The sequence below is a fragment of the Triticum dicoccoides genome, chromosome 5A, assembly GCF_002162155.2.
Source record: "Triticum dicoccoides isolate Atlit2015 ecotype Zavitan chromosome 5A, WEW_v2.0, whole genome shotgun sequence".
Taxonomy (NCBI): domain Eukaryota; kingdom Viridiplantae; phylum Streptophyta; class Magnoliopsida; order Poales; family Poaceae; genus Triticum; species Triticum dicoccoides.
Window position 1 is genome coordinate 671,614,305 of NC_041388.1, and position 19,698 is coordinate 671,634,002.

The 19,698-nt window shown below is 44.9% G+C and overlaps 1 protein-coding gene across 4 annotated transcripts; it reads right to left on the bottom strand.

Moving 5' to 3' along the window:
• Positions 1-9,822: 9,822 nt before the first annotated feature.
• LOC119304003 (beta-glucosidase 26-like) lies at positions 9,823-14,396 on the bottom strand. Of its 4 annotated transcripts, XR_005148047.1 has the most exons (5): positions 13,692-14,396; positions 13,508-13,583; positions 13,274-13,388; positions 12,165-12,281; positions 9,823-10,268 (listed from the first exon to the last, which is right to left on the bottom strand). XR_005148047.1 is itself a non-coding variant. In XM_037581170.1 (4 exons), exons 1-3 carry the CDS (start codon positions 13,806-13,808, stop codon positions 13,309-13,311), a joined length of 273 nt encoding a protein of 90 aa, XP_037437067.1. In that variant the 5' UTR covers positions 13,809-14,395; the 3' UTR covers positions 9,823-10,258; positions 12,165-13,308. The 4 variants fall into 4 exon arrangements, 3 of the variants coding, with proteins under 3 accessions (XP_037437067.1, XP_037437066.1, XP_037437065.1); XM_037581170.1 differs by having other exon boundaries at positions 9,823-10,258; positions 12,165-13,388; positions 13,692-14,395; XM_037581169.1 differs by having other exon boundaries at positions 9,823-10,263; positions 12,165-13,388; positions 13,692-14,395.
• Positions 14,397-19,698: the final 5,302 nt, after the last annotated feature.

The following is a 19,698-nucleotide window of genomic DNA, read 5'->3' on the forward strand; positions in this document are numbered from 1 at the left end:
AATTAGCAAACAACACACGAAAAACAGAATCTGTCAAAAACAGAACAGTCTGTAGTAATCTGTAGCTAGCGCAAGATCTGGAACCCCAAAAATTCTAAAATAAATTGCTGGACGTGAGGAATTTATCTATTAATCATCTGAAAAAATAATCAACTAAATATCACTTTCAAAATAAAAATTACAGCAATTCTCACGAGCGCTAAAGTTTCTGTTTTTTACATCAAGTTCAACAAGACTTTCCCCAAGTCTTCCCAACGGTTCTACTTGGCACAAATACTAATTAAACACAAAAAACACAACCAAAACAAAGGCTAAATAATTTATTTATTACTAAACAGGAGCAAAAATCAAGGAATAAAAATAAAATTGGGTTGCCTCCCAACAAGCGCTATCGTTTAACGCCCCTAGCTAGGCATAACAAGCAAGAATAGATCTAGGTATTGCCATGTTTGATAGGCAATCCATAAGATACTCAATAGCTCTTGCCTAGGCTGTTCTCTTTTTGTTTGAAGATTGTGCTACAAACTCCAACACCAAATCTCTACATGAAGGAAGCTCACCGAATGCAAGACCAAAGGCCAAAACTATATTCAGGGGGCACATAGTTGTCATCATCCTCTTCTTCTTTGTTGTTTACCATCATAACCCCTCTTTCTCCATGCTTGGTCCAAACATTATAGTGGCGTGAAACCCTTATGAAGCAGGTGGGTGTGAAGGATTTTCCGATTAGAGTAAGATTTCGTATTTCCACATATAGGGCATGGACAACATATAAAACCATTCTGATTGTTTGCCTCAGCCACTTCGAGAAAATTATGAACGCCCTTAATGTACTCGGAGGTGCGTCTGTAACCGTACATCCATTGCCGGTCCATCTGCGTGCATTATATATAATTAAGTGTGTCAAAAACCATTACAGAACATCATGAATACAGAAGTGACCAAATTAATAGAAATTCATCATCACATTAAAACCAAAATACAGTAGTGATCAAATGTTATTACTGAAAAAATAAGTACACATGTAATAATAAACAATAATAAAAGTAAAAAATTACACAAGTATCTATCTAAATCATACAAGTAAAAACTTTTTACTTTTAGAAAGAAGATAAGAACAAGAGGCTCACCATGGTGATGCCTGGCGCGCAGGCGATCGACGACGGTGAGGACGGAGACGGGATAGGACGAACCGTCAAATCTAGACAAATCTTGAGGAAAAAAGAGTTTGGACAAGGAGCTTTGAGAGGAGAAAGCTTAAGTATGGCTCGGACATTTCATCGAACACCTCATGTGCATATGAGGTGAGCTAGGGCACCACAAAGCTCTCCCACGGCCGGCCAAAAAAACAGAGCAGTGCACTGCTCTGTTCGCGGGCAGGGGGTATATATAGGCCTTTCTTTGATCCCGATTCCAGCCACCAACCGGAACTAAAGATGGTGGGTCAGGAGCGAGGTCCATTGGTCCCGGTTCGTGTCAGGAACCGGGACCAAAGGGGTCAGAGGAACCGGGACCAATGGCCCCCGAGGCCCGGCCGGCGCCCTGGCCTCGCGACCCGGGAGTGATGCATCCATTGGTCCCGGTTCGTAGGGGAACCGGGATTAATGCCCTTTTCAGGCCTGGACCAATGCTCTGTTTTCTACTAGTGCAAGTGAAGACTTTACTATATTGACCCTCTCTTTCACAAGGCTCTCCTAGAGTACAAATTTTACTTTTGTGAGCATTTATTTTCCGTCTAGAATTTTGTAAAAAAAAATATAAAGGATGAACTTTATTTAAATCCACATTACTCCTAAATCAATTGTGTACAAGGTGGACGGGGATCGCGAAGTATCACTAGCATTGTAACACACACGCGTGCGTGCACATACGTATGTTCGACAATCTCACTTGGGATTCCTGCCTCTGTTCGGACGCCGTACCACTGTGATTATTTGACAACTACTCCCTCCATTCCAAAATATAGTACGCCCGCATTTTTCAAGATCCAACTTTGATCACAAATTTAACCAATGAAACCAACTGTGGCGGGAGAAAAAATTATATAATTGAAATTTTTTTTTAATACGAATTCATTGATATAATTTTTGCTTCCGCCACAATTGGTCATGATAGTTAAATTTACAGTCAAAGTTGAAACACATAGATAAAGGAAACACTACATCGGTTGCTCTGCCACCGGGCACATGTGCTTGTTGGTGAACCTGCATGTTTCTTGGACATGGTCCTCGACAAAAGATTCGTTTCCGCATATGGGGAGTGACGTTTTGGCTCCAAGCTAATGTGTACACTGATGAACAATAAAATTAGAAAAGAAAGGTGATTGTTTTACAATACTCTATTTGTGTGTAATTTTTCATGAAGTAAAAACGTTCCAGGTGCGCTAGACCAAAGAAAAAATACAGTCTAAAACAAAAGTCTATTTTTGAAGTTTTGTGCGTGGGGGGAGCCTATTCCCCGCGTCATCCAGGGAATACATGCACCCTAACAAGAGTTGCGCCGACACAACGGGCCGACCAAATTTGCGGTTGAAGCTTATGTTTGCAACCAGGCTGGGAAGGTTCGGTATAGGAACCTTCCTTGAATTGTTTTTTATTCTGTGTTTTTTCGTTTTGATTTTTTTGTGCTAATTATACTCTCTTTTTTTCTTTTTTTTACCTTTTACATTTTAAAATTATAAATATTTTGAATACACAAATATTTTTTAGATTCATGAATATTATTCAAAATTCGAAAACAATTTTGACAACCATGAACATTTTTTATTTTTTGTGAACTTTTTAAAAATTAACAAATACTCCCTTTGTCTCATAATATAAAAACATTTTTCAAACTAACATATCTTGACAAATGTTAGGGTGTATTTTTGAATCGTCTGTCATTTCTTGAAATTGAGGACACTTTTTAGTACGAAAACATTTCCCAAATTCCTAAATATATTTTTCATAATTGTGAATATCTTATGAATTCACGAATATTATTCTGAATTAATAAGTATTTTTTGAATTTGCAAACATTTTCCAAAATTCATGAAACATTTCCAATTTTGAACTCATGAACATTGTTTGAATTTGAAAATAATTTTCAAATATACGAACATTATTTGAATAGAAGAAAATTTTCAAAATTGTTAAAATTTTTGTAATTTGACAACATATTATAATTTTTTTGAATTTTTAAATATTTAGAAAATAATGATTATTATATTAAGAACGATTTCAAATTAAGAACATTTTTAATTCATGAATATATTTTCAAATTTATGAACATGTTTTAAATTTATTTAAAGTAAAAAAGAAATTAAAAGAGAATGGGAAAATGATTAAGGAAAGGAGAAAAAACAGGTCGATGGCTTAAACAGCACAGCGGGTTGTGCGTTTGGTTGCCCCGCGCCGCCCTACGCAGGCTCAAGAACTATATCTCGCTTCAAGTGAGATGGAAGTTGCTCTCGCTTCAAGTGCAGCGAGACCTGGCCGCCCATTAGTCGCTCGCTCATTGTAGGTTTTCTTCTTCTTTCGTTAATGTTATCTTGTTTTTTCAAAGCTTTTTTTTGTAGGTTTGTTTTATATATATTTCTCAATTATAACTTTAGTTTTTTTCGCCGGTTTTCGTTGTTTCTTTCATGGTTTTTGTAAAATTTTCATTTTTTTCTTCGTTTTCTATGGTTTTTTTGTTTCTTTCTTCTTTTATTATAATTCCTTTCCTTTTCTTTTTTGCACTGTTTTTTCTCCGGTTTTCTGGTTTTCTTTTCCTCCTTTTTTTTCTTTTTGTTTCTTACTTGATTTTCTTTTTCTTCTACGTTTTCTCCTTTTATTTTTTTATCACATATCTTTTTTTGTACATGCCAAGAACATTTTTAATACATGTTTAATTTTTTTGAGCTGTACATTAAATATTTTTCAAATAAGTATTTCGATGTGTATTATTTTCATACACATTGTACATTTTTATATACAACTGAAATATATTTTAATGCAGGTTTAACATCTTTCATATAGTCCTATATGATTGACATTTTTTTCAAATATATATTTTTGATGTCTACTTTTTCTACCTATTGTACATTTTTCTTATACATCTGATACATTTTCTTTCATACATGTTTAACATTTTCAGGCGAGGCTGTGCTCTGTCTCGCGTGATACGAGACATAGACGCGCCCCTACGCAGGGAAGAAATTGTGTTAGTGTGTGTGGGCGAACAGAGATCATCCATCAGATTAAGGAGGCTTTATTCGAACACAAGTCCGGAGGCCGGCCGGAATAGGCTGTCATGGGCCCAAAAAGAATAAAGCTATGAAGTGCAAATATAGCCGCACTTTTAGAGGATCATCCCTGGCCCAAGTACATTTATGGATCAAAGCTTTTTATCTTTTTGAATGAGCGACACAAGATGCTTTCAAAAAACATTATTGATAATGTTCGTGTGGGTGAAAGAGGGACAAAATTGTTGCTCGAGTCCAATTGCAGCTTCTTCGCCAAAGTCTTTGGAATCTTTTTTCTAGCAGAGATTAATACCGCAAAAAAAGGTGTTTTCAAAAGATTTTATTGTAATTCTTTTAATAGTTATTTTGTATTTTCTTAGATTTTATATTCAAATCAGTGTATCTGTTAATTGTTACGAGTATGTATAGAATTATACTCGTTACAAAAAAAGATGTTTCCCAAATAAAAAAAAGGTTATAGAGGCACGTGGGAAAAGGGCTCTAGCACGGCTCACAGTACACGACACTGCCCGGGCTGTGGTCACATCATACTGTGGCACTGTCTGCACGCACGTCCATCCGTCCGTCCGGCCATCTCGCCGAGTACCTCCCAGCCGGGCCATACAGCACCACGTTATGCCAATTTCATCGTGCGACCTCAAACGGACGTCTATTTTATTCGGATTTTGTCCGTTTGGATAGGGTAAGGCCAACTTCATCGCACGATCCTATCCTGTCCGTCCCTGTCCGTTTGGGGTAAAAAGGACAAACGAGACGGCCCAGCGCGCGGCCGCAAACGGACAAATGTCCGGATTCCGTCCGCTTTCGACCCATCCCCGGCCCAAACTCGCGCTCGGTTTGGGGTGAAAAGGACGCGCGCGGACGGCCTCGACGCACGCCCTTGTCCCCCCGTGGTCCACCTGTCGGGGACACTAGCAGTCCCTCCGCTCCCAACGCTTCACCCTCTCTCCCCGCCCCGCCCCGTCGCCGGCGTCGCCGCTATGCTCCGGCCGCCTCCTCACCGCGCAGCCCCCCCACCGTCCATACCAAACCACGTCTCGACATGGCCGCCACCACGCCCACGCTTTCGTCGTAGTTTTGGTCGTCGATCGGAGGAGGTTTGGCCGTCGCCGTCCTTGCCGGTGGCAGAGGGGACACGACTGCCGGCGACGTACCACGGCGGCCGAGGCAGATTCCGACGAGAGCACCAGAGCGGCCTATAGCCGGCCGGCAACCACCCTGCTGCATCTAGGTGATCATCGCGGCCTCTTCGCCACGACGACCGCAAGGTGTTTGACCTTTTGCCAACAAAGGTATGGGCAGTGGAGACGAGTTTTTCTTCCATCACTTCCTTTGTTCATCGGACGATTCGTCATCGGATGATGACGATCATGTGGTGGCTGCACTGGTCGTTCACGACCATATTCAACAGCAGCTTCCTCGGTACAGGGGGTCAGTCCATGACCGTGCTCCCAACCTGAACCACAACAGGGAGAGAGGCCACGCCCTGCTCTATGTCGATTACTTTGCCAACACCCCGCTCTTCAGGCCGGATAAATTTCGTCGCCGTTTTCGTATGGCAAGGCATGTGTTCAATCATATCCGAGAGGGAGTGGTTGCTCATGACCCATACTTCGAGTGCAAGACGAATGCCCTTGGCAAGCTTGGATTCTCCTCCTACCAGAAATGCACCGCGGCCATCCGCATGCTTGCATATGGAATTCCAGGCGATTTGGTGGATGAGTATGTGCGTATGAGTGAGAAAACATGTCTGATGTCAATGTACAAGTTTTGCCAGGCTGTGATCGAGGTCTTTGGCCCAGAGTACTTGAGGCAGCCAACTGCCGCTGATACAGAGAGATTGTTGGCGACCAACGCAGCTAGAGGCTTTCCAGGTATGCTTGGCAGCATAGATTATATGCACTGGGAATGGAAGAACTGTCCATTTGCTTGGCAGGGCCAGTAGAAGGGGCATGTTAACGGGCACTGTCATATTAGAAGCGGTGGCATCACAAGATCTTTGGATATGGCATTCTTTCTTCGGCATGGCAGGTTCTCACAATGATATCAATGCGCTGCAGCGTTCTCCAGTCTTCCCGAGGCTTGCAGAAGGCCACTCCCCACCTGTCAACTCTGAGATCAACGGCCACCATTACAACAAGGGATACTATCTAGCAGATGGTATATATCCTCAGTGGTCAACTTTTGTGAAGACAATCTCGAAACCCCAAGGTGAGAAGAGAAAGAGATTTTCCCAAATGCAAGAGAGTGTTAGAAAGGATATGGAACGTGCTTTTGGTGTGCTTCAATTCCGGTGGGGTATCGTTCGAAACCCTGCACTGTCATGGGATGAAGGGAAGTTTTGGGAGGTGATGTCTGCTTGTGTAATCATGCACAACATGATCGTCGAGGACGAGCGTGGTGAGAGTATCTTCAACCAAGGATTTGATTATCAAGGTGAAAATATTGAGCCCCTGCACCAAGACCCGACCATATTTGAACAGTTTGCCCAATTCCACCGTGAGATGCGTGATTGGCACACTCATGTGAATCTTCAAAATGACTTGGTTGAGCACGTGTGGGATCACATTGGCAACCAATAGATGTATTTGTCCATTTTATGCTCAGTCAAGACAATTTCGATTTGGTTGTAAAACTATTTTATTAAAGACAATTTCAATTGGGTTGTAAAACTATTTTAATTTTTAGACAAAAATTTGGGTTCGAAACTAGTTTTAATGCAAATTTGGGCATTTCTTGGCCCTGACGGACAGGATGGGGCAAAAGGATGCGGCAGCGCACTAGGCGCACGGCCACCGCATCCCAGAACAGGCCCGGACACGACCCCAAATTCCTACCCAAAGGGACAAAAACAGGACAAAACGGACGTCCGTTTGGGGTCGCGCGGTGAAGTTGGCCTAATGGGGTCGTGTCCTGGGATGCGGTGGCCGTGCGCCCAGCGTGCGGTCCCATCCCTTTGCCCCATCCTGTCCGTCAGGGCCAAAAATGCCCATATTTTCATCAAAACTAATTTTACAACCCAAATATTTGTCTGAAAATTAAAATAGTTTTACAACCCAATTGAAATTGTCTTTAATAAAATAGTTTTACAACCAAATCGAAATTGTCTTGACTGAACATAAAATGGACCAATACATCTATTGGTTGCCAATGTGATCCCGCATGTGCTCAACCAAGTCATTTTGAAGATTCAAATGAGTGTGCCAATCACGCATCTCACGGTGAAATTGGGCAAACTGTTCAAATGTGGCCGGGTCTTGGTGCAGGGGCTCAATATTTTCACCTTGATAATCAAATCATTGGTCGAAGATACTCTCATCACGCTCGTTCTCGACGATCATGTTGGGCATGATCACACAAGCAGTCATCACCTCCCAAAGCTTCCTTTCATCCCATGACAGTGCAGGTTTCGAACGATGCCCCACCGGGATTGAAGCACACCAAGGGCATCCGTTTTGCACTCGAAGTATGGGTCATGAGCAACCACTCCCTCTCAGATACGATTGAACACATGCCTTGCCATTCGAAAACGGCGACGGAATTTATCCGGCTTGAAGAGCGGGGTGTTGGCAAAGTAATCGGCATAGAGCAGGGCGTGGCCTCTCTCCCTGTTGCGGTTCAGGTTGGGAGCACGGCCAGGGACTGACCCCCTGTACCAAGGAAGCTGCCGTTGAATGTGGTCGTGAACGACGAGTGCAGCCACCACAAGATCTTCATCATCCGACGACGAATCGTCCGATGAACAAAGGAAGTGATGGAAGAAAAACTCGTCTCCACTGTCCATACCTTTGTGGGTAAAATGCCGAACACCTTGCGGTCGTGGTGGTGAAGAGGCCGTGATGATCACCTCGACGCAACAGGGGTGGTTGCCGACCGCTCTGGAGCTCTCGTCGGAAGCTGCCGAGGCCGCCGTGGTACGTCGCCGGCGGTCGTGTCCCCTCTGCGACTGGCAAAGACGGCGACGGCCAAACCTCTGATCAACGGCCAAAACTACAGCCAAAGCGCGGGCATGGTGGCGGCCATGTCGAGACGTGGTTTGGTAAGGACGGCCGGGGGCTGCGCGGTGAGGAAACGGCCGCAGAATAGCGGCGGCACCGGCGGCGAGCGCGGGGCGGGAGAGGGAGGGTGGAAGCATTGGGAGCGGAGGGACTGGTAGTGTCTCCGACAGGCGGGCCACGGAGGGACAAGGGCGTGCGTCCAGGCCGTCCGCGCGTGTCCGTTTAACCCCAACCGAGCGCGAATTTGGTCAAAGATGGATCGAAAACGGATGGAATCCAAACGTTTGTCCGTTTAAGACCGCGCGCTGGACCGCGCTATTCGTCCGTTTTACTCAAATAGACGCGCGCGGACAGGATATGGTTGCGCGGTGGAGTTGGCCTTAATGGCACCGACGGCGGCACGCAGCGTCACCTACGTACGGCCTTGTTCCGGGTAGACGTACGATTATTGCCGTCGTCGCCGTGGGCGTGTCCCGGAGGACATTGGGACGGACTCTCCCCACAAAACCAGGCGAAACGCACGGCGCGTGACCCCGGCCCGGGGTACGTAAAAAAGGTGTCCAGCCCAGCGCACCCAGCACGTACGCAATGATGAGAGTTCTCAGCGAATCCCGCGTAGACGATGGAGCCGTGACTTCGCCAACGACCTTCACTTGCTTCGTCCATCTATACAGCTACCAAGGTACCAACACGGCACTAGTCTGAGCATGCAATAATGTAGTACGCGTGAACTTTGCGATCGGAGCCTGAAAGGGATGTCTGTCGTGCTAATTAAGAGGCTGTTAGGTTTGTGATTAAATTTGTCAAAGATTGTCATATCTAAAGTTAGGCAAGTTCGACCAACTTAGGTGAGTGTTTGGCTCAAGCCATATCTTAAACAAGCCACACTTGAGCCCACATGGCATACACACAAAAAGTATGACAAGATTTTCTTAGGCTTGCCAACTTATGGCTCTTATTTTGACTAGTAAGCTTGCACGTGCAACGCACGTCTCAGCTAATACATTTTTTAGAGATACATCAACTCCCGATCAAATACTACCATATGCTTATAGTTCTTGATGCTAGTGTAAAAAATGACAACAACAAAAAACAACCAATGTAACATTCTTCAAAATAACAATTACAATATGGTGGCTTAAGTTGAGTTTGATCAATCTGTACACTCTATTTTTCTTTCTTCTAAAGCAGCATATAGCTCTCAAGAGAGAACCACAAGTATGATGTACCACAGATGCTTCTTATCATCGACCCCTCTCTACGAGTCTTGGATCTCATATTAAGCTCAAGACAACCAGCTCTGCTCTACAATAGTAGTACAGCCACAGTTACTTTGGCTACATGCGCTACAGATGCTAAGGCTGAAGCGGCCATGCAAGCAAAATACATGCTTGCCTCATCTCATCCAATACTTTTGTTGTTATGCAGGCAATAAACTCCCAAAACACAAGTATGAATATGAATCGACACAAATGGCAATCAAGACCCACTATCAGTCTCATTAACCAAAACACAAGTATGAATAAAAATATGTTTTTACATGGAATAAATATGTTTTTTAAGAATAAAATTTGTGCTGCTACTTTTGAAATGATGATGTTTGTAGGATAATTGCAACCAACAAAGGTGTTCGACAGCAGTTTCTTCAATTTGTGAATGCAAGCGTCATACAAATGTCGTATTTAGATTAAGACTCAATTAGAAACAGTAATTTCCTTATTTCATATTCTCACAACTCTTTTTATTTAAGTCATGCGTCTCCTCAATCATTTATATCCAGTACCGGATCTTCTTCAACTCAAGTATTTTCATATACCCCAGACTCAACACTCAACGTAAGGCCAGAATAACCTTCTCCATCTTCTCTTCTACCCTCCTACTCCACATGCGCCACCCCACATTGCTGCAGTTCAAATGGAAGACGGTCGGTAAGTAGTCTTGATTAGATCCACCTGAGGAGCTTGAACCACAACAGATCCACCCGAGCAACTTTGATATATTTGCTTTGCAGCTGTCATGTATCCTGATTTTGGATCTGATCTGTACTGTGGTTAGAAGCATGTATCATCTAACAAAATGTCAATAAATCACAAAGTAAAAAAACTAAATTCTAGAAGAAATATAACTGGGAAACTGATTAAAAGATAAAGACTATTCTAGCTACATTGCATTGTGTACGGCAAGCTTAAGCTATTTGATCTCCCACTAATTGATTGGAGCAAAGAGCCTCTGTCACATACTAAGCCATCTGATCCATGACTGATCAATTGACCATGATTCAAAATTACAAATACTGGAAGCACTATTACCCCTGTAGCTTAGCAGGATGAACATCATAAAGTACTTTTGTACAAAAAATGACACCAAATAGACAATGTCACTAAGGGGAAACATTAGTACTAAGAAGGAAATCAACACAAGATGGGGGAATGGATTTAGACCTCGTTGGGACTAAACAACCTGACGAGGCAACATTGAAGGTCGATCCCTCTTTCGACTTAAACATGCAACCATAGTGCAACCAAATTTTAGTGATGTGGTCGATATAAGATTTCAAACATTTTACTTGAGTTGGTAAAAAGTAAATGAAAGACTAAAAAATGCTGGTCAGGCCCTATGCTCAACTGATAATGGCAGGCTAACACTTCCGCCAACACAAAGGAAGTTCTAGCTCGTACAGGTGAACATGCACTACAAGCCTACAAAATATACTTCCATCTCAGGTTTTAAAAGTTTTCGTCGAACCTTTTGCTCCCATATCCTATGCTACTTTTTAGGCCTTAAGGGACTATACTAATTGGCATTTACTACTTCCTCTGATCCATAATAAGTGTCGCAGTTTTGAACTAAGGTCGAACACCTTAGTTCAAAGCTGCGACACTTATATTTGGATCGGAGGGAGCACAAACTAAGGGTAAAAGGAAATCTACAAAATTGTAACCAGCTAGTGTTGTACTGCAACCTTTAGTATAGATACCTGAACACAAATGGAAAAAATGGAAATTAGTAGACATATATCACATCATCATAAAATTTACTTGGAAGTGACCAATATTTCTTAAACATCTCAACTAAATCAAAACTTGAGAAGCAAAAGTTCATCTCCTTGATGCCTTCATCATAGAGGAGGTCACACATCTGCACTTTGCAAACCAACCAAAAAAATTCGGATCCAGTAGAGGGAAGCCAACTAATGAGATGAGGGTGATGGTTAGTTGTGGGGTCGACAATCCGGTGAGGGTTCGGTGACTGCCAGCGGCAAGGCCAGGAAGCAGCGCCGTGGTGATCGTGGAGCCCGCAGGTCTGAGCCGCCATGCATGTCCATCGGACCCATGCACAGCTGCAGGATTTGGAGAGCGAGTGGCCGACTGGCCGCGACATCGCTAGCAAAGAGCACTTCATGGTCAAGATTAAAGCAACCTCACCCTCCCAAATCATTTTCCACTAATTTTACAAGGACACAGATGATTCAGATATTTATATGTATAGTTTTTCTAGAACTATTTGACATTTGGAAAATTATTATTCATGCGGGTGCATGTATGAATTTCTCCTATGCAGCTTGCTAGTTTTCTTCACCACCCAATTCCATTACCACTGAATCCGATCAGAAAAATAACAAGCTCACTAAATTGAATGCAGTGTGCATCAACATAATAACTCGTTAATATATAGCTCCGTGATCTCCAAAAATGAATGTAGACATTCAGTTTTAAAGGCTGCATTTCTTTTAGTTCTTTCAAGAGACTGGCAGAAACATTGCCTTTGAATTACAAAAATAGAGTATGTTTAACAGTCATTTACATGCTTATTTCGTTGTAGTGGCAACCCAATGGGAGAACCTTTTCCGTACTTGCACATTGGACTCTCGCTTTTTAACAAAAGGACATTCACTGAATGAAAAGGAAATAATTGACGAAACAAATGTTGTGGTTAATTACCTGAAGCATACTACACATACTTAAATGTAAATGTGTTTGTCAACAGATTGTGCCACACATTTAGTCAAATCTAGATTGCAATGCACCCCTTGATTTTTTCCTCCATAATAACTTGATCTGCATGAAAGCATCCAAATTGAGAACAAACAAAGGATACGTAAAAAGACATTTAAATATCTGGAACAAGTCAAAAATAATACTTGAAAAATAAGAACAGAACAAAAATGAAAAAGGAACACATAAGAAATGAAATGTGAGTTATATAGTATTTTATTACCAACATGGCATCACTCAAAGATAATACTTGTCAAAGAACAGCTTGATCAGGCACAAAGACCTAGACATGTGCAAGAGAAGGGAATCAACACATAAAATTTAACCTGAATCTACCTCAACCATGAGCAAGTACGAGCACTGCTCCTTGCCTTGAGTAAGTGCTTGCTCTGGTTTAGTTTGCCCCAGCACAACAGAGATCTTCCCTGGATGACATAGATTTAATATATGTTCTCCTCCTAGTACTAAAAATAGGACTACATGGCTTCCTAGCGATTTAAAGCTAACAGAGATCAGAGAGCAAACTAATTTCACCAATTTATCACTGTAATCTCTATTGAATACAACACTTTGCCACATCTTGTATTATCTACATGGCATTGCTAAAGTGATTCTAATCTGAAAAAAGAATAAAAAAAATCCAACTTTGCCATGTTGAACAGCATCCGTAGTATTGCATGATGTAGTGACCCAAAATTAGTAGCACTATAATTGGATGGTTCAAACTCATGTGTCGGATGTCCTAAAAGTTCAGACTTGTATTAAAAAAATAAGGAAATTCCACAATATATCTTAAAAATGTAACTATGGATGGATTGAACAACCAAATTGCTACCTGATAGAGCAAAATTCCATATGCTTTCTGTTTTTTAAACCTAGTTCGAGGTGGATTCCATATTCTAACTGCACTTTACGGGAATGGATCTACAATCATATTAAGAGGTTCCTTTCATCTTGAGCTGGTGCTTCAGCTGTTGGAACACTTAAGCTCAGATCTTCGGTATGATTTTCTTCAACTGTAGGATCGAACAAAACCTACATGATAGATTGCTTACATTGATTAATAATCAATCAAGCAATTTTGAAAACTTCAGTTATCTTGCTGGAGCATGTAATCTATGAGCCTGTTGTAGTGGTCCACTCCTTCCTGGTTCACCTTCCCAGTCCCATCTACAGTTTTATCATACACAGCTCTACATCAGAAACTACTTTTGATCCAGGAAAAATAATATTGGATCGAAAATTAGCAAGCTGTTGTGGTTGGAGGAGGGATCAGGGCACATATATACCTGGGAAAATCCTCCACCAGGAGATCGAGAACCGGTACGCGTCGAAGCCCATTTCCTTCATTATGCTCACATCCTCCTACACACACCTCAGAGTAAAAGACCTCTGTCAAACATCAGGATACCACCAAGAAACACCAGAAAAACATAGCAGTCAGGACGATTGTTCATACAGTATAATACACACCTTGTACCTATGGTACTCATCGACCGTCACGTCGGCGGTGCCATTGCCGGCGATCGTCCCCGGTATGGCTGCAAAGGCGTCCCAGATGCTGGGCCTGCGCCCGCCCTGCCTCGCCATGCCCTCCACCTGGTACGCCGACGCGGCCGTCCCGAACACGAACCCAGCCGGGAAGCCCCGCCGGCTCAGCCCGCCCGTGTTGTGGATCTCCGGGTTGGGCCCGTCGCATTGCGGCTCCGGGGCGGCGGGAGGACGTGGGGGTGTGCGTTGGCGGCTAGGGAACCTGCGGGCCGCGTCGAAGGGCGGGGGCGGCGGCTCGGCGACCTGCGGACCACGGCGAAGGGCGGCTCCGGGGCGGCGGCTCGGCGACCTGCGAGCCGCGGCGAAGGGGATCCTGCGGCGCAGGGCTGCTCCGGCGGCGGCTTGGGCGCGATGGACGGGCTCGACGGCGGCTCCCGCGACGAAGGGGATCCCGCGGCAAAGGGCGTGGCGGGCGGCTCCGGAGGAATGGAGGAGCGGCGGGAGGCTCGGGAGGAGCGGCGAGGAACGGGAGAGGGCGAACGGCGGGGGAGGAGGAGCAGGGGCGAGAGGTCGAGGTCGTGCGGGTGGGGCGAGAGGACGTCGGGGCGTGCGTTGTTTGCTTTTTTTCTGAACGGCGGGGCAGTTTTATCGAGGGATGGCTTGAAGCGTTAAACTCGATGCGTGGTTTGTGGCTTAATGCGTGGCTTGTTGTGTTAAACACGGGATGATTATGGGCCATCAGATATTATAGATGGACGGATAAAATTGTTTGGATCTGCCCCTTTTTTTCTTTTATAGTGGTAGTAGATGAACTAACCTTTGAACAAGTTTGGTAAAAAATATGTGATAAAATATGATAATGCTAGTCCTAGAACCAAACAGTCCCTAAACCACAAACCAACGGGGTCAAACGGTCGATATCTCACACGCTTCGGTCTTTTTTTTTTTGCACCAGTGCTATCCTCTCACCAACTGCCGCCTCTGGCCCTTTATTCCGACCACGTCGTCCTCCAAGTCTTGATTTGTTTACAGTGTCTGCCTGAAATTCTATGGCTGACTGACTCCGAAGGTTGTGCTGAGATGAACCAACACCTGTGCCGGCCGGTCATGTGGGAAGTGGAATAAAATCTACTACTTGAGCACCATGATGAAGAGACAATCGTCACAACAAGCGGAAAATCTTAGCCTAAGCACTTAGCGCACAAACTACTTACTGCTAAGGGAAAAACTATAAGCCGGGGTGGCCATGGCTTCACCCCTCGTCCCAATCACTAACGTACTACATCAAATGATTAAATCCCAAAGCCGCCTCGAGGTGCATGCACAGGAGAGCTCGCGAGCCCAAACTATAGCAACAAAAACGTGTCCATCCTGGCAATTTTTTTAAGCTATGCATCACTCGCTATCATGCGACGATGTTTTTGGAAGCTAACCCGCTGTAAGCTTGCCTCACAAACCGGGTTGTTTAACCCCGGATTGGCTGTCAGTGAACATGAGGGCATTTTATTTTCATTCATGTCTACTTAAAAAAAATGTACCCCCACGTGCTCCATTGAGGAAACGATTTGATGGCTCGAGCTAGGAGTCTACTATGCCAGGAGTACTAGTAGAAATTAGGAAAAGGATGGGAAGACCGACGGCACGGCTGATGAATTGGTGGTTTTGCTTTCCCTCCCTTTGGAGACATTGTACGGATGAGTTGTTAATTGCGGCAGTGGTGGCATGACACGACATGGTGGAGTGGAGTGGAGTGGAGTTGCCCGTGCGTTGTGCGTGCCAGGTAACCATCACCATATAAAAATTGCGAAAACTATGTTTGTAGTATATGGAAAGAAACGTAAAAGGTGCACATGCAAAACACTGCTCTGAAAAACAGATGAGGACACAGTCTTGCATCACCAGACTAGGTCGCGGGAGACCTGAGAAAATACTGATGTAGCGTTGACAGTCTGATGTTGCACCAAAAATCCAACCCTTTGCACTTTTGGGCCCTGTTAGAGGTTAGAGTTAGATTCTAACCCCTGAACTAACTCTACTTAAAGAGGTGTTTGGATGACAGAGTTAGATGAAGCGCGGATACGGCGAGACGCCTTCACGAACGGTGCCAAAAAAAGGGAGGGAGAGGACGAGAAGCTTCGAGAAAATGGTGAGGGATCTACTCCGGCGAGAGCAAGAGAAAAAATGTTTTTTTTTATTTCAAAAAAAAACTAACTCAAATAAGCATCTATAGAATGGGTTAGATTTTTTGAATGGGTTAGATGCACTAACCCTCGTGTTTGGATATTTTTGAGTTAGTTAAGTCCAATCTAATCCAAACTAACTTTAATCTATGAATCCAAATAGGGCCTTCGTTGGTTTCTCAAAACCGGAAGTACCGAAATCATTCATTTCCAAAGCAGAGCAAAGCATGGATCGGTACCCTTGTACGGGACAAACCGTCGGTCTCGGGTGCCGGTGGCCCGGCGCTTTCGAAAGCGTCGCCCAAAGGCCACATGCAATCGAGTTTGCCGTTTACCGCGGTTTGGCTTCCGCTTGCGACGCGGGCGGTGCGCCTCAGGGCATTTCTAAGACTAGTCACAATGAGTAATAATATAGACTAGTAACATAAGCATGTTACTAGTCTATGTTATTACCTTTAGTAAATGTAATATTTTATTTATTAGGCTATAGACATATCTTACCTTAATATGTGTGATGTTATTCAGGTTGGTCATGGGGAGTAACTTAAACTAGTATCATGTATATGACACTAGTCTAGATTACTACCTACATAATGCAAAGTAATATAATAGTAGTAACATAGATGACTTTGTTTATTAACTTGTAGACTCATCTTGTCTCGAAAAGCGCTATGTTACAGTAACATATTATGTTACCACCTCTCATTAACTACTTGTCACTTAAGCAAAAATTTCTTGGAGTGCATTATGTTACTACCTAAGTTACTCTCACTATGACTAGCCTCATACTACTAGTAACTAGTCATGTTACTACTTTCCTCTCTTTTTTTATTTATTGCTTGCCACATCATCTACTTTATCTAGATATGTGTGATGTTATTACATATGTTACTCTCACTGTGGGTAGTCTAATGACTAACTAGTAGATTTCTCTCGTATCTTTACGCACAAAGAGATCAGTTCACGGGCACGAATATGGAAGAACATCATTTAACCGTAGCCGCATTCTATAAGCCAGTAAATTCAAATTCAAATTTATATTGATCCGTACAAGGAGTCGGATCACACCAGCACCGGGTTGTATTCCCGATCACAACCAAAAGAAGGCAAATATGCTTAATGTTTTACGCCCAAATTCAAAAGAACATCAATCCGTGCATTTCTGCCCTGCCGGACCAGACATCCAGCAAGATGCTTCCCGATCAAGGAGATGTCGTCGCCGCCTCGTAGGCAGCCTCCGCGCCCGTGTCCACCTCCGCCTCTGTCGCGTCCTCATCTTCCGCCGCCGCCAACTCATCTTTCTACTACTCCAATATCTGGTAGCAGACGGATTGCACGATAATCCTAGCGTCGAGATCCAAAAATAGTCGATATTCAAGGTCAATATCTTGACGTCCTCTGCATTGACGGCGATCTACAGCCTCTTTTCCTCAAGCGTGGCCTTCTTCTCCTCTAGCGCAACATTCCTCTCTTCGAGCTTGATCTTCTTCTCTGTCGCCTCCATCAACTGCTTGAACCTCTCCGCCTTCCGCTCCTCCTTGATGTCCGAGAGCCTCACACATGCCTCTTCCTTGGGACGCCGACTAGACAAAGCGCTTGGTCTTACTGTGCGGTCGGGATGTTGTCTACTCCTTGACGCGTTGTTCGATTTGGACGCCGTGGTTGGGCGGCGAGGGCGGCACCGGTCCGCGGGCATGGCGAGACCGCTCGAGGTGCAACGCTATCTGCACCATGAGCCCCTCGTCTGTCCACGCGGCCTAAGCGAGGAGGGATGGCTGTTGCTGCTCGTCGTAGTCAGAGAGGATCATCATCTCTGTGTTGACCGTCAGAGTGGTGGACGCTAATGGGCCCGGAGACCATGGGCAGCGCCACGACCCGGAGCTCCCTGTGGATCCTTCTGCCTGCTTGAAGAATCACTTGTTGCCGCCGGCGGACTTGCCCATCGCGGCGGTGTGGGAAGAAGAGGTGAGGCGCAGCCACGTTCGCGTTGAAATCGGCTTCGGCCGGCCGGCTGATCACGTCGATTTTACCGGCACGAATGTTGTAGGCGATCGTTCGATCATGTCTGCTTTAAGCGGCATGAATTCTGGAGCGGACAATGGCATGAGTGTTTTGGACAGACCGCTCAGTCAGGCACCTACGTGACGGACGTTCGCCAACATCCCCTGGGTCTGCTTTGGCTTGTGAGATTTTGAAGATTTCACGGGCATTTGATGCACGATGTTGAATGACAAGAGCACTATCCAGGAGACTATCCCGACGTCTCCTGTACTACCCGCAAAAAAAAAGATGTCTCCTGTACGACTCTTTTTTGGCGGGTGCTAGGCGTCATCCGGCTGTAGGGGCTAAAAAATCATCCGCCTCTACAGCCGCTCGATGCGCCCGTGCATCACCATAAATCCATAATGATCTCGTTCTTTCTCCCTTACTTCTGCACCTACTCAAGCAGGATGGTAAACATGCCATGCCCCTTCCCTTCACGGCACATTCTCTTCTCTACTCGTCATGCACCATCGTATATATAGCACGTCCGCCACCATTGTAGCATGAGAGACGTCTCACACCAAGCCTTTGCAGTACGACGGACGAGCGTCTGTCGTCGAAGCATCGTCCACGTCGAATCACTCCTCGGAGAATCGTCATGGTTGTTGACGTCGTCATAACATGCCTCTTTGTCATAGCCGTCAAAGCATTGCCATGGTCATCGATGTCGTCGCAGCATGTCTTACCGTCGTGTCCATCAAAGCATCATCAACCTCCCCACGACACGCCTTATCATCGTGGTCGCAAAGCATCATGGTGACCTTCGACACTGTCACATAGCACCTCGTTGTCGTCATCGCTGTCGCAACATCGACGTGGTGTCAACATTGTCACATCACGCCTATTTGTTGTGGCCATCGATGTCATCGCAACACATCCCGTCATTGTGTCCGTCAAAGCATCGTCAACATCGCCATGGCACACCTTGTCATTGTGGTCGTCGAAGTTGTCAAGACACGCCTCATTGCGGCGATGATACAAGGGTGGTCCAATACTATGGGCGTAACTCCGAAGTCATGGGACGTGTTGTGACGCTGGATGGCGGTCTCTGCGATATTCGACTGCTTCAATGGCCATGACAATGCTATGAGGCGTGATGTGATGGTCGCGGTGATGGCGCGACGACATGCTTCGACCTCCATGACCTGCGATGACATCCCATGAAGTTCTCCGACCTTTGCGACCTGCGATGGCATCTCGGCTGCTACGATGATGTTGCGATGGCCGCGACATTGGGATGACGACATGCTTGCAACGCCCTTGATGTGGTTCGATGACTGTGACGATGCTGCAATGACATCTTGGGTCCTTCCATGCTGCTGCAATGGCATCCCTAGTCCTTCTATGATCCTTCGATGATGTTGCGAAGGTTGCAACATTGGCACGATAGACATGCTTCGAACACCCGCCATGTGCTTCGAGGACTGAAACGATGTTTCGACTGCATGCTTCGACGACCGCCTTGATGCTTTGATGCGTGCCCAACGACGATGGCACAACGACATGCTTCTAACGCCCGTGAGGTGCTTCGACGGTCGCGATGATGTTGTGAAGGCTGCGGCATTGGCACAATAGACATGCTTCGAACACCCGTCGTGTGCGTTGAGGACTGAGACGATGCTTCGACGACCACCTTGATGCTTTGAGGCATGTGTGACGATGATGACACGATGACATGCTTCTGACGCACATGAGGTGCTTCGACGATCGCGATAATGCTGTGACGGCCGCGACGATGCCGCAACGGTGTGCCTCGGACAATCATG

Excerpts from the sequence above, each read along its gene's own strand:
- LOC119304003 (XM_037581170.1), bottom strand. The coding sequence starts at position 13,808 with ATGGCGAGGCAGGGCGGGCGCAGGCCCAGCATCTGGGACGCCTTTGCA. Across the intron at positions 13,584-13,691 it reads ATGAGTACCATAGGTACAAG|GAGGATGTGAGCATAATGAA; the intron begins GTGTGTATTATA and ends AGGTGTGTGTAG. Across the intron at positions 13,389-13,507 it reads CTGGTGGAGGATTTTCCCAG|ATGGGACTGGGAAGGTGAAC; the intron begins GTATATATGTGC and ends ATAAAACTGTAG.